The sequence below is a fragment of the Haliotis rubra genome, unplaced genomic scaffold (assembly GCF_003918875.1).
Source record: "Haliotis rubra isolate DU_JTF1 unplaced genomic scaffold, ASM391887v1 Scf321, whole genome shotgun sequence".
Taxonomy (NCBI): domain Eukaryota; kingdom Metazoa; phylum Mollusca; class Gastropoda; order Lepetellida; family Haliotidae; genus Haliotis; species Haliotis rubra.
This window is the reverse complement of record NW_025766993.1, coordinates 881,116-896,622: the sequence shown is the minus strand read 5'-3', so window position 1 is coordinate 896,622 and position 15,507 is coordinate 881,116. Positions and strand designations below refer to the sequence as shown.

At 39.0% G+C, this 15,507-nt stretch overlaps 1 protein-coding gene across 1 annotated transcript in view; it reads left to right on the top strand.

The window, feature by feature from the left end:
* Positions 1-14,683: 14,683 nt before the first annotated feature.
* LOC124283800 (E3 ubiquitin-protein ligase MYCBP2-like) overlaps positions 14,684-15,507 on the top strand; it is a 103,405-nt gene continuing 102,581 nt past the window's right edge. Inside the window, 1 exon segment of the mRNA XM_046719828.1 lies at positions 14,684-14,971. Within this exon segment, the coding sequence (XP_046575784.1) occupies positions 14,856-14,971 (116 nt within the window). The 5' untranslated portion in view covers positions 14,684-14,855.

Below are 15,507 nucleotides of genomic sequence, written 5' to 3'. Positions count from 1 at the left end.
AATATCTAATTGTATGAATCCATATAGGGGGTGGTGTCCCACCATCACTGGCCGAAACGTTCAGTTTGTATGAATCCCTGGTCTCCCGGTCTAAAACACCTTGCACTTCCAAATACATAAATGGTGTTACAGAACTTGGGGGGAATGAGTCGAAATTTACCATCATCATTGCCTGAAATAATTCTATAACTTGTAATAGTTCCATTTTCTCCTTCATCAGCATCGGATGCAGTAACTAAAAGTTGCTGGGAGCCTGTTCGCGAATTTTCGGGTATTGCAACAGGATACACAGATTCTTGAAACACTGGAATATTGTCATTTATATCCTGAACTTTGACAAGAATTTCCATAGGTTGACCGGACAGAGAAGGGTGTCTTCCAATGATGAAAATATTGATCTGATCTTCTGACAGTGACTCCCGATTTATAACTTGCAAAGTTTTAATTTTGCCTGTTGAACTTTCTAACGTGAAATATAGCGACGGTGTGGGCATAGTGTAAGTATACCCGGCCGTTGTGTTGATTGTCCCCACCGTCGTTCAATGGGCGACTCCTCGGGTATGTAAAATATCACTCCTGGACCCTGGCCTTGAGAAAATTTCACTAAAAACTGTAATAATATGATACATATGACATGATATGAAGTCCTTGGAGCGGGCCTCTCGATGCTGTTTTTAGCCGAGGCCATGTTTCAGCAGAAGCACACGCACGGTCGCACGAGCCCTGTGTACACACCTGTGCGTGAAGCTCTAGACCAGCTCGCTAACCAGCAAACATGATCTTCCTTTCCAAACTTTCCATCACCAAACTGTTCCTGTGACAAAACAATGGCCTAAGTTTTGCATGGTGGACGTACAAACCTCTTGATAACGACTTTGATATCCAGGTGAACTTTGAGGGTCCGTCACAAGCGTATTTCCTGTGTCACCGCCGTCAATCGACCGATATGACTCGCACCGCTCACCTTTACAGTCCTCGTCCTTCTAACGGACATCTACAGTGACACAAACGTACACAGTCCACAAGCAACATTCTTACTTACATCGGTATCATCTTGAATGTATATCCGTGGCTTCTTACATTTACTCAAATTCAAACACACACAGTGTTTTCACAGTAAGACATAATTCTCTTAGGCCGTGTATCTCTCACGGTAGCGAATGCGTGCAATGGGAACGTGACGTCACAACGCTCCGCCCACTGCTGGATGATTGACAAGCCAGCTGTGTGTATTGTCAGGAAACACACGGTTACGAGGTAGACATCGCCTGATAAGCCACGCCTCTTGCATTGATAGAATAGTACACCTACAGTTCATGTCAGTTTGACAAAGAGAAAGAAACGATTTTCAACCAAAGCATAATTATCGATTAACCATCTCCATTTTAAATTGTCGTGACACGGTATATATTTTAACCCACGGTGACTCGTGCTGTCTCTTTTTCACATTTCAAAATGTGTTAAATTTTTATTTGAAGATATGTCCAGGTTAATTTTAAGAAAACACTCTACAGAAGCAAGGTAAATGACAAATATGTACTGTCAATTTCTAAGTTAATAAATCACCTGCTCCAAATAGTAAAAACTATTGAATTTTCACACACAAGCTATAGATTACTCGGTTATCTTTCAACGTCTTAAAACGGAAAATAAACCAAAGTGTGTCGGTCATTTAAGTCTATGGGGACATTTCTTCAAACCGAATTTATTAATCGAATCCATTGTTATCAATCACTTTCATGTAACATACATATATAACAGTGAATACACGTATAACAGTGTTACATGATGTCTGTCTTTATTATATCGACAACGTTGTGTGGCATCAAGTCGTATTCGTAATGGCCGTGGTATAAACTGAAATAATCGCTCATGGCTATATTTTCCCAGTGTCATAACAGCGAGCATCAATGCTTAAAATAAGTACAAATATATCGAGATTCTATCGAGGCGGGCTCAGCGAAGCGTATATCCGCTCCGCCCACGAAAATGACTGACAGCTAAGCCGTCCAATCAAAAAGGACCCAAGAGGCCAAGCGGACTCAATGCAAACCTTCTTCGTTGACATACCTATCATCCGTTTTTTACCTGTTGGCCGCAATCTGTAGTGTTGGAGGGTAAACACCAGTAGCCAATTAATCAGGCGGGTCAACCGGGGAACAAAGAAAACTCAAAGCAATTTACACAACTTTGCAATAATTATCGCCGAAGAGGACGCTCTTATGAAGAGAGACTACGCATACCTTTCAAGTCAACAAACGCACCAATTGGTATGGAAACAATAGATAGGGTTTAATATGTTAAGACTCATTTTACAAATTGAAATTCAATGTGCCCTTACTGAAGGTAGCAGGTTATATCATCACACGTGGTACATATCGGGAAGCCTCGGGATGAAAATGTGGAATTATCCGAAGCGAGTGATATCATTACTGTCTTGCTTGAAGCATCTGAAGATATGAAACGATAGCAGATGGTGGCAAGTGATATCATAAACCGCACGCGCTGAGACATTACTTAACCCCTGTCTCTGGGTCGTGACTAATCGTTTTAACTTGAAATTATAAACACTTAATACTTGAAAGTAGTGTCACAAGTTACCATGAAATTTAAAACTTCAAATAAGATATTTTGAAAAACGTAAAATTTCAAGATATTGGTTCACTGTGCAAAATATGTATTTAACAACACCAAATGTTGTGATTGTTGATTCTGCTATTATAATATAAAATTGCATTTCTGTGATCACATACATTTTCATTTTGTACGTGCGTTTTATTAAGTGCTCAGATTTCAGTACAAAAATGTTCAATACAGGTTATTGGGAGAAGGGAGGTAACTCCGACATCGATCAACACGAGGAAACAATGACAAACGGTTTTTTCGACTGCAACGAACATTCGGAACACGTTGTGAACGTGAGGTTTATTCCAACGTGATCAGTGTGTTTCGTGTTTGACAGTTCATGCCAAAGAGCGGAATAAATTAATACAATGCATCAAATAAGTAATATATGATTAAGAATTCTATCACATATGTGACTCGCATGCTCTGTGTAATTGATTATGTTGCTAATCCACTTTAAATGTGTATTTATGTATAAACACATAATTGAAAATAGTATAGAAAATACAAATAGTTTAGTCGCCGTTCCTTAACCGTGGTAGATAATTAACACACATCCTCACGCACCCAACACCCACACTACCGTATCATCAAAATCGAAAATTAATTGTAAAAATGTTATTTTCCAGATGTAAATAAAATAAAATCCACAGATGGGAGTTGTACAGACATGTTGTAGTTATCATGTTTAACTCGTCTATAATGTATACGATGGCGGATAACTGAATCCTTCGTGTCTGGCTGATCAGACAAACGTTGATGGCGGGCTTTTGAAGGCAGAGACAAACACAGATAAGAGCTGTCTGGACCTAGCGTTTGAGGATGACAGAATATACTGATAAATCTGTCAGAAATATAGAACAGGCGCGAGACACATCTGTCAACTTCGGGGCTTCACTGGTGACGTGACGTCATATACCAACTCACGTGCAGTCTCGCCCTTTCTCCTGCTTCAAGTGGGGGTGGAGTAATGACTAGGATATACTTGTGCTTCTATGTCGTATATAACAATATTGTCAATTTAGTGATGATTTATACCGAGAACTCTATTTCTAGTAACATGTATGGCGTTATTTACTGCGCAGGACGAGATATACACTACTTATGTTGTACACTGTTACAGGTAATAAGAAAACAATTTGTGCCCAAATTACCGCGTATCTTGAATATTCATCACAGTTACTTACGACCAGCGTAAACTGAAATATAAGACCACCGAGAGGAGCTATTAGTTGTTCTGTCTGGATATCTTGGTTTTATATATTATATGGAAACTTCGTCAGAGTAATAGTATAAAGCTACGAAGCTGTTTTGGATTAGTTTCTGTTATCTTTAGATTGATGTTATGTTGCTATAGCCATATTTTACACTGTTAAAAATAATTATGATGATAATAATTCTTTGAAGACACAGACATTCGATGGGTCATCGCAAGGATTTAGCTTTGTTTATCGTTGAGGTTATTTTCAAATTTATATTAAATAAACCGTTGTTGCGTTTTTTGTGAGGTCATTATAAATATCTGTAAATCGATGCTCGTTCTGTTGATCACTGGATAGTCTGACACAGACGCGATTGTTTAAAGACCGCCGTCATGTTGCTTGGATAGTGCTCAGTGCGGCGTAAACAACAAATAAACAAAATATCTAACCCATTTTTATTGAATTGTGTTTGTTTACACTACGGACCTAAATATTATGCTATAAAAATTCACACTATACATGTTTACATGCTGGTTCGATGTACTTTTTCGTAAATAAACAAAGCATCTGTTGTAATTTAGTTCTCGAAAATCCAGATTTTAGCGCTGACGATATCACTGTTATACAAGCTTGCCGCCACATTTTATTTAAAACAATCCAATGCTATCATCACATCTTATTTAAGATAGTTTTATCTTATCACAATTAACACCTTGCCTCCAGACAGTCTGATTGCCTCGAGGCTATGTGTTGATTGTCCGTGTGGGAAGACACACTTTGTAGCCGATAACTGTAAAACAATAAACTAATTAATCCCCCCATAAGCTCCGTGTTTAATTACCCTGATATGCGTGAGTAATGGGCTTATGAGCGGTGACACTTAGATTAGAATTGTGTCTAGACAGATAGCCATAAATTCTCACAGCCGACAAGTCAGTGCATCTGCAATTAGTGACGTCACATGATCAATCTGACTGTGACAGTTGTCAGTTTGCATTGTACGCTAATTGTAGGCATCACAGAGTTGAGTAACTACGTAATGTCGGTGAATGTTATAAATATGTAAACATCATCTTGGTTGAGATACTGAATTAATATGTGAACTGCACATGACTGAATTATGTTTGTCACTGGCCCGGAATCTGGAAAGAATGTTTAGGGTTGTTCCGTGAATAAATTAATTGTCTCTTAGGTCCCTTATTCATCCAATCTGATCATGTTAATTCTGTATAAATTGTTGAATTTAAAAACCAATAATGACAACACATAATGATCATATTATAACAATAATGTCTTCATTTTTAGCTATTTGGTTCCTGCTAGTCCGCCACAGTTTCAGGGCTCCCTGGGCTCATTTTCATTATATTTTATTATTAATTTTCATGAACAATTTTGTTCTGAAAAGTATGTTAATTTCAGAGACTAAATGCTAGTCTATGTTACTGCGTTATAAATGTCGAAGTCAGCTGAAGTTACAAAGATTTGTTTCAACAAGGATGGCCAGATTCAACCCGAGTTCATCAGTGGCAATCAAGGATACTCAGGCTCACGACATAAAACACAAACTCAAACATAATTACAAACTGGCTGCCAGAAGTAACACAACTGTAAATAGCTGTAAAACACAGCTATGAAAGGTCAAACAGAGATTAAAACTCATCATCAGTGTTGCCCCGTTGATACCCAAGTATTTGAATCTACAGTCGAAAGTTAATTTCCAAGATGTACATCTGAATACACATATACTGTCAAGTTAATCGTAATATGTTATGATTAAAATAAAATGATCATGTTGATCAAAATGTTTTAGTCATTAACCCAAACAGGAGACTTTTGACGTACTTAAGTGTTGACATCACTTGTTGGCTTCTAACCAGAGTACCGCTATGGTTTACCGACGCGTGACACAAATCAGTAAACATTCACAGTACTGACTGACTGAGTTTGGTTTTACGCCGCTTTTAGCAATATTCCAGCAACATCACGGCGGGGGACACCAGAAATGGGCTTCACACATTGTACCCATGTGGGGATTCGAACCCGGGTCTTCGGCGTGACGAGCCAACGCTTTAACCATTAGGCTACCCCACCGCCCCCACAGTAACATTGGTAAAGCAAGGTTGACTTAGGTTATATCTTTATCAACAAAGATTTACTTTAGTCGCTCATGGAAGTGTTTAAAATCGAACGCAACTTTTATCACAAAGAGGGCTTCAGAAAAGTTGATTATTCTGGGACATTGCATGGTGTGTCATCCAAAACGACCTTAGAAGTTGTGCAAATGACATTTGTACAACTACTGCCCTTAATTTTGTTATAAATTTGGCTATAATACATTTTAAAATCCAAAACGTATAGAATGACATTTGTCTCTGACAGAGTCATTTCTCCTGCCTATATTCGGGATATAGTGGCTGCAGAGTCTAAAGCAGTATTGTATATACGTATATCACTTATATCTTCGCATGTTGATGACTCGTGCAGGGTATATATGGTGACGACAACCCAGCGATAGAACTGGTTTAAATCTGGATTCGATCCCAACATCGTTGAATCCTGTCCACACATTAGACCTCTTGGCCACAACTGCCCGCCATCATCGCTTAATCCGCCCGGAGAGCGAAAGGTCGCGGTTTCGATCCCCGACGGCGTCATACCAAAATATGGTACTTGTTGGTCCCTGCCTGGCGCTCGGCATTAATGGGTACAACAAGGACTGGTCGGCTCGGAGTCAGTATAATGTGGCTGAGTGGGGTATTCATGCTTCACTGCGGCATGGTATCTCAGTGGGCTAGCACTATAAAACCAGCTTAAGTCTGGGCTAGTACAAACAGCCGCACGTGGGCAATTTGGGAAACTATCATTTCCCATATTTGTCCGTCCCCAGCTTTCCCATGTCTCTGTGAACTGGGGCTTCCACGGGTACTCGAGTACTCGAGGACGAGTCGGGTTTAGCTGGACTCTAGTCCATTTTCTAGGACCCGAGGACTCGAAAAGGGGAGATAACTCGAATTATTGGGTTACGTTGAGAGATAGTCTGTCTGTCATGTGCTAAGCATGAGCGGCCGTTAACGTCTGATATTAGATAAGATATAACTTTATTATCCCGAAGGAAATCTTATACATCCAAACTGTCTCAAAATGAATATGTACACAGTTCACAAAAATATACACAATAATTACATGCACAAAACGAAAGCTATTTACACAATAAAACTGACATGATATAATTTAATTAACCATAAAGGTAAAGAGGCTGAATAATTCTAGTTGTAATCACATGATGACAATTCAAAATATTTGTTGCATTCACGAATACTTGATAGTATGAAAGACTGTCGAGCTCTGTTTTGAGGGAAAGTAATCGACAGCAACGTCCAGAAAGAAGTAGTTCAAAATGGTGAGATAAAATGTGTTAACTATCAAATCTAATTTTAGTTGCCTTTTTGACAGTCTGGCGCTCATTGATAAAGGGAATATGCTCGAAAGACACTCAAGCAATTTTGCTGGCAGTATTAACAATTTTGAAAAAATTGTTTTTGTTGCGATTAGACAGACACCCATACCAACATAGAAAATTGTAGCTCAACACACTTTGAATAAAGGTTTGATAAAAAAACTGTCATTACGGTTTTGCCAATGCCTTGACGATAATAATGTTCAGAATGAGAAATTAGGCCAGTAACATCATCTGCGTCATCTGCGAATTTCACAGTAAACAAGTCATTTATTGACAAGTAACAATCATTGGTATGCAAAACGAAAAGTACGGATGAAGGAACACAGCCCTGTGGAGCTCCAGAAGACGTTGAGAGAAAAGAAGATTGATAGCCATTGACACTGACATACTGAGTTCTATGTACCCTGAATTCTTTAACCCATATGATAATGTTTTTATTAACACCTAGATTAAATAGTTTACCCCTCATAAGGTGTGGCTGTATGGTATTAGTTGTTACAAGTCTGCAGATGAGAGTAAATATTATGCATCGTGTGAGATTTCACTTCTTAAAATGATTAGGTAACTATCTTAATAGACATGGAGAACGTACGATAAAAAATCAAATGTATGGGCGTATCTTGATCTGGACAGTGAAAAGAGAAAAATAACCAAATGCCGCCTGTGCGGTATATCACTGCGTTACGATGAAAAACAACAACATTTGGCAAGTAAACATCAAAATACTGATTCTGACCAACAGGAAATGTTAGTCACACGACGATATAGTCGGAATGATGTAAGTGTTCACTTTGTGACCGGAACACGTGATGCCGGTTACGTTATCGTTTGCTTGAAAGGTATGAATTTCGAGTACTCGGGTCCGAGTCGAGTCTCGCTCCTCGAGTACTCGAGCCCAAGAAAATGGACTCGTTGAAGCCCTAGTTGCCACGTACACATACGCACACATGCACGTCGTCATACGGGCGAAATATTCTCAAGCACGACGTTAAACCCAAATTCACCTCACCTCATCATCGCTTAACCACTGGATAATATTTCAAATTTTCTGTTTCAACCGGATCTAATGAAGACATGATAACGCGCTGGATACCCGAGAACCCGGTAAATTAACATTAATTAATGAGAAAAATAGTCACCATCACACCATATAGTAAAACAAACTCCCAAACTAGGTATGGTTAAAAAACAATCCCGATTGGGATTTATGTACTAGACATGCAGTTGTATATTTGTGTGAGTGAGTATGGTTTTACGCCGCCTTTTAGCAATATTCCAGCAATATCACGGCGGGGGACACCAAACTGGGATTCACACATTGTCCCCATGTGGGGAATCGAACCCGGTCTTCGGACGAGCCAATGCTTTAACCACTCTTCCACCCCACCACCCCAATGTATATTTGATTCCACAGACTCGGCTCGCGTGTGGACGTCGCGTGATTCACAAGCATAATGGAGGTGATTGATAGGTGTCAATGTCAATCTGGCAGGTGGTTGTGACGTCACCACTGCGGAAATACCCGTCATATCTCGTTGCGGTTATGTGGGCGCGCCAGGTTTTATTCAGTATTGGTTTCAACGGCTGTAAAATATGGAGGTTGAAAAACTACAGACGTTAGAGACATTGCCAATTGCTACAGATGCGTCATATGTGTCAACTTCAAACCGTCCGCAAAGTATTTAATCTACTTATTACACAGACAGTAATTACTCATATGTTTGGGTTTTGCATTGTTGAGCATTACGCTTGTTTGCTTTGTGCAAGTGATAACATTCCAAGGCTATCTACGTGGGAAAGGTCTACACCTTTCAGATGGTGCTGACAGTTCACTGCAACCGCCAACAAGCATACATATAGTCTGTTTGCAGTGAAAACGTACCGATGAATGTCACTTTAAACCTAAAGGTAAAACAAATAAAGTGAAATTAAGACTGCGAATCCTCATGATTTTACCTTGCCAATTGAACATTTAAATCTCAGAATTTTATTCTAAAAGTTGTTTAACAAACGATCATAGTTTCACATGGCTATTATTGGTTTGTATTACAAGGGGTATGCACATCAAATGAAACACCGAAAACGACAAGGGTTGTTATAAGTTAACGCTCTTCACGTACCGCACGTGGATTTGTTTCACTGTTCCAACTACTGCGCTTACCCCCTTGTAATACAAACCAGTAATAGCGATTTGAATCTATGAGTTTGTTAAACAACTTTTTATCCTAATGTGAATAAAATTTTGAGATTTAAATGTTCAATTGGCAAGGTAAAATTATGAGGATTCGCTATCTTAATTTCACTTTATTTGATTTACTTTTTTGTTTACAGTGACATTCATCGGTACGTTTTCACTGCAAACAGACTATACACTTGTTTTGTCGTTTGTTTTAAAGCCACATTCAGCAATAGTCCAGCTATATGACATTGTTCTGGACCAAATAATCCCATGACTGACATCGTGAGCATCGATCTGTACGCGACTGGGATACGAAGACATGTAATAGCAACTTTAGTGACCCTGACCACCCGATCTTGTTAGTCCTTCCTACGACAAGCATGGCTTGTCTATTCTAACCTGTGTTTCTTCAAGGAGGTTAAATTTTAAAATTCCTGTCACACTTATTACAAATCAAAGACTTGCGACTCCAATAAGTAAAACCAGAAAAGAATTCATATACATTGTACAACTTAATAATTTTCTTAGAATCCTTTCAGCATTTGCTATATGTGTAGATGGTAAACTCAGAACACATCATTCGCCCAGATTCAGACTCCTGGTGTTTTAAATATTTACCCTCGCTAAATAAGTTCAGCCATGTATCTTGAAGTCCACTCTCCCCCATCATGGCTCAGTAATCAATGTAATGGAATTTACTTTTGTCTCCTACGAGTGTTGTATGTAAACGGAACCCTCGTTAACTCGACATGCACCGTCCCCAGCCAACTCGGTCTGAAAATTGGGGTTCTGGATAAATGGTGTCCGGATTAAAGGGGTACACTGTATCTGTAAACTACATGAATGGATTCCAGCAACATATACCACATCTTGATTCGTGAATGTATTGGATAATAAACGCATGGCATCATACGTGCATGCGTTTATTGTGTAACTGACCACATACACGTGGCTGGCTCAAAATGTTGTAACACAGAGAACCAATTTCGTTCAGGACCTGTCATAGCTTTTGATGATTTAGGTATCACCGTGAAGGAAGATTCTTTAACGTAAGTGAGTGAGCTTAGTTTTACGCCGCTTTCAGCAATGTTCCAGCAATATCACGGCGGGGGACACCAGAAATGGGCTCCACACATTGTACCCATGTGGGGAATCAAACCCGGGCCTTCGGCGTGACGAGCGAACGCTTTAACTACCAGACTACCCCACCGCCCCTTGTTTTACGTTACAACTCAGTAATGAAGTATGTTTGTATTTAACGTCGCAGCAGGGAATGTTCCGGCTATATTAGTCTGTTTCACAGTCCCTGAACCACATTATTTTCCGTACTGCCAAGCCCTCTCTGCAGTACTAAAGCCCTAAATAAAGCAAGTCTAGATTTCCTCGGGTTCAGTCTGAATCTCTGGTCTCCCTGGGGCTCCTTTTCAATTTCAATGGGCTTGTTTGATACTATCAAAATTATATATATTCAGAGACTAAGCCTTAGTCTACGGCTAAATGTGCATGTGCGTGTGCGTGACGGCCATCTGTAAATAATGACATTTTACCTGTGATTGATGTCATGAACAACACGGTACCCAATCGGAGTACAGAAGCATGCAAGTTATCGCCCCTCACCGACCGATCCATAAGTCTATCCATGACGTATAGGTTCTTTGGGAAAAGTTTTTACCAGAATTTCGCGCGCGCACGCACACATGCACATACACACAACCTGCGTAGTATGTTGAAGTGTATCGAAAGTGGACCGTAAAACCAGTGGACGATTGTATACGAACAAAGAATCACACTTTCGTCTACGCTTTGTAAACTACCGGCTACATGACGTTGGTTGTAGCGAAAAACATATTTGATTCTGCTCCATTTCCATGGATGATCAGACTACAAAAAAAACAACAAAACAACAACAACAACAACAAAACACACACACAAAAGAACAAAACAACCACACCAAAACAACACACACAATAACAACAACAATAACACACACACACTAACGGATGACGAAAGTTTGCCCCCTACCACTTCACTTGACGTAAATGCAATAGTGTACTCAGATTTTCAAAATATGTGGGAATTAATTACTTTCTATTCAAATGTTTCTATTCAACATGTTCAAGCAGTGTTGCTAAGGCGATAACAAAGAGATTAAAAAAATGTATATGATAAATCGAACAATGACCGTGTTGAGAGGACTTGCAAGACACTAAGGTCGTACGAGTGGTCTCCCCTTACTTCATGCCCAGAAATTTGAGGACAACGATTTAGAAATTTCCTTCCAACAAAAGCTATTCGTCCGATTCGTCTTGATATCAAGTTACTTCACTCTTTCTGACAATGTGTTATATAATATTAGTATACATATCTGTTTGAATCATTAGAATGGATAGTCAGTACATGAGCGACACGGCAGTTGTAGCTGTATCAGGTGTACGAAGCGTCTCTAAAATCCCCATCAGTTTGTACCACACCTTGCCTAGCAAGAGTTTATTCAAATTCGTTCTCGTCAATCTCAGATATTTACATATAATCACAAAACAACCCACACATTTTGTCTTTTGGGGTTATTTCATATACGTTATTGCTGCGTTTGCGCATAAATCTTTCCGACGACGTCGTATAGGCCACAGTCGATTTACTCATGACTATCTGCTCAAAACAGATTGAGATGGACCTCCTAAGTGTGTCTCTTGCGATGAAGTGTTCACCATCAAGCATATTCTGCTTGACTGTGTGGGTTTTCAACTGCGAAGGATTCACATTATAAGCAGTAACTCTGAGAGATATGATCGGACATGTCATTGTGAACTACTTGAGAGAAATTGATCCGTATCATAAATTGTAACTATGTAATGTGTATGACAAAGTGCTTATTTTTTAATCTGGTGTTATGACTGAATGTCCCGGCTATATGTGCGTGTGCGTGTGCGTGTGCGTGTGCGTGACGGCTACCACTAAATAATAACATCATACATGTGATTGATTTTATGAACAACGCGGTACCCAATCGGAGTACAAATGCACGCAAGTTATCGCCCCTCACCGACCGATCCAGAAGTCTATCCATGACGTATAGGAACAGTTCTTACCAGAGTTTCACGCGCACGCACACACGCACAGACACACAACCAACGTAGTATGCTGAAGTGTATCGAAAGTGGACCGTAAAAGCACTGGACGATTGTGTACGAACAAAGAATCACACTTTCGTCTACGAGTTTCACACAAACAGTCAGATCACTCTTTGTAAACTATCTGCTACATCAAGTTGGTTGTAGCGAAAAGCATGTTTGATTCTGCCACATTTCCATTGATGATCGTGCTAACGGATAGGTAAATGTGAATGACAAATTGCGTGTTTTATTTTAATCTGGTGCTTTGACTTTTTTCCGTTTATAAATAATAATGTAATGAATAAATATGTATTTTAAGAAATTCATTTAAACTTTGTAATTAAAATGAGTATGTGTGCAGGCTTGGTCTCGTCGCTATATGGCTGAAATAATGCCGATGCGACCTAAAACTTCAACTCGCTCACAATAACTCACTCACTCACTCACTTTCCTTTCGTTCGTTCGCAGTATTTAAGTAACATCCTAAACATACACTAAAACGTGCTCACAAAAATATCGAGGTAAATATGATCCGATAAACAGTTGATGATAAAGATCAATTCCTTTAAGATGGTTTAAAATTAGATTCCCGCTAACTCGACTGACATCTGGTTTCTGAAATCAACATATTTTACAGTGTTTCCAAATTATGTTAATAAAATGTAATAAACATCAGCCCAGACGCTTTCTTCAAACAGACGCATAATGTAGACTTGTATAGGCTTCATTGGGTATATTTGTTTCAGGGTCTAAAGCCTATTTCTAGTGTCCCCCGACGTGATATATTGCTGGAATAGTGCTAAAAGCGGCGTAAAACTAAACTCACTCAATATTTGTTGTTGCTCTGGGATGCCAAAATGTATTGTAGTAATATACTAGCTCTTCAGGAAACCCTAGTAACTAGACAAGGCCTATGCCATTGCTTTTCATTCATATGGCCCGTGAAGATCCGGGCTTGAATTGATCTTTAGTAACCCATGCTTGCCTAAGAGGTGAGTAACGGGATCGGGTGGTCAGGCAAGCTGGCTTGGTTGACATATGTCATCGTATCCCATTTGCGTAGAACTATGCTGATGCTGTTGATCACTGGATTGTCTGGTCCTGACTCGATTATTTAAAGACCGCTGCCATATAGCTGGAATATTGCTGAGTGCGGTGTAAAACTAAACTCACTCACTCTCATTTTGTATGACATAGCAGTTTTCTTTTCACTCTTTAGATACATGCAATGCATCGCGGGAATTAAAACTGTTGATATGGTTCATATCAGTGATAACGTTTCATCATATCTCGAAGTTCACTATTGTCATGTTATAAATAAAAATATACCTTACATCATACTGCTATTTTGGGATATCGTAAATTACATATTAATATACATATTTGAGATGTCACGGGTTTTAAAATTGGTATATTTAAGTAAATTATTTTAAGAGGCTTTCGGTTCTGCTACCTCGTTTAATCTAATTTGCGATATATTTGATATTTTATCCCCTCAAAAGGTAATTACGAAAATGATAGAATTTATAATTAAATAAATTAATTTCATAATTATGGATCGTCTAACGTATACAAATTATAATAATCAGAAGAGCAAATTATATTTGCCTTAGATATTCTCACAAGTAATATGAAATATCTGTTTTTCTGTCTCCATGTGACCGGAAATTATTGTGTGTGGAAATATACACCTTGGCGGGTTTTCAGGGATTTTCTGTTTATAAGTTTCGAACAACAACCTACATTGAGCTAGTAACGACACTTTTTACCTAATGCATACCGAATGTATTGAATGTGTACAGTGATTAAGTACCGGGGAGTATGTAATACAAATAAGCTCGTATGTGGTAACATGTCTATTATGACTAAGTTCTATTTTAGATCTTGATATCGATCCGTGACTTGCAGTGGTTGTTTTCATCGTCAGTTAGTCTGAAATATAACCTGTATAGGTGTTCACGATGAAGTGAAACATTTATGAGCAGTTGTTAACGCTCGTGGTGTGAAAATAACCAAGATTTAACAGCATGCAGTGCAAAAATAATTTCGATGAACATTTCCGGAAATATCCGGAACACTCCGACGTCGTCTGCTCGGGCACCGAACATTCCCAGAATTCATCATTCAAAATGTCAGCCTACGTCAAAATCGAAAACAGAACAGCAATTTCTTAATTTCTTCTGCGTATTTCTGAAGATCTGGGAAGATCGCTGCACGGGAAAACGCTAAAATGCCCTGTATTATGTGATTGATTGCCTGGGAGAGAAAAAATTACAATGGCGACAGCGGTTTTGCAGTGCTCTAGAAGTCAACTGGACACGTTTTTGCGTGGCGAAGAGCTGTGCAACAAATTTCATGACCTCTTCCGCATTCGCGATGACAGCCCAAATAGGTGAGTCATCCTGCAACCCCTAATGCCCTTTAATTACAATTTACATATTCGTGTACACCTCCTGCACATAGTTTCCATTCACGGGAAGGCCATTTTAGATGATGAAATGTTTTGACATTTTGGTGATTGCATTGTAAGGTTTCTCCTTTGATTGTGATAGACTGGGTCTAAATTCCAAGTATATTTCTGATGATTACCACAATAAAGAAGTTTCACATAAGGAATGTGTTGTGATCGTTGTTTGATCAAGAATATGGGGCAAAATATGAGTTCCTGCTCTCTTCAGAAACGTAAACCATGCTATCGTACCAGTTTCATCCATCACATTGACATCGTTGATACATCATTACCATAATGAGTTAATAACTCAAGAACGAAATGAAACTGAATATTGGAACAATAATAACCTACATGCATAGAACTAAAATTACTTCCGCTGTATGTGATGTATACAAAAAGGAGGAAAAAAGTTCCAAATAAGGATCTGATATGACATGAGGTGTTGTGGATAAAGGAGAAAGGTCAAGCTTTGGTAG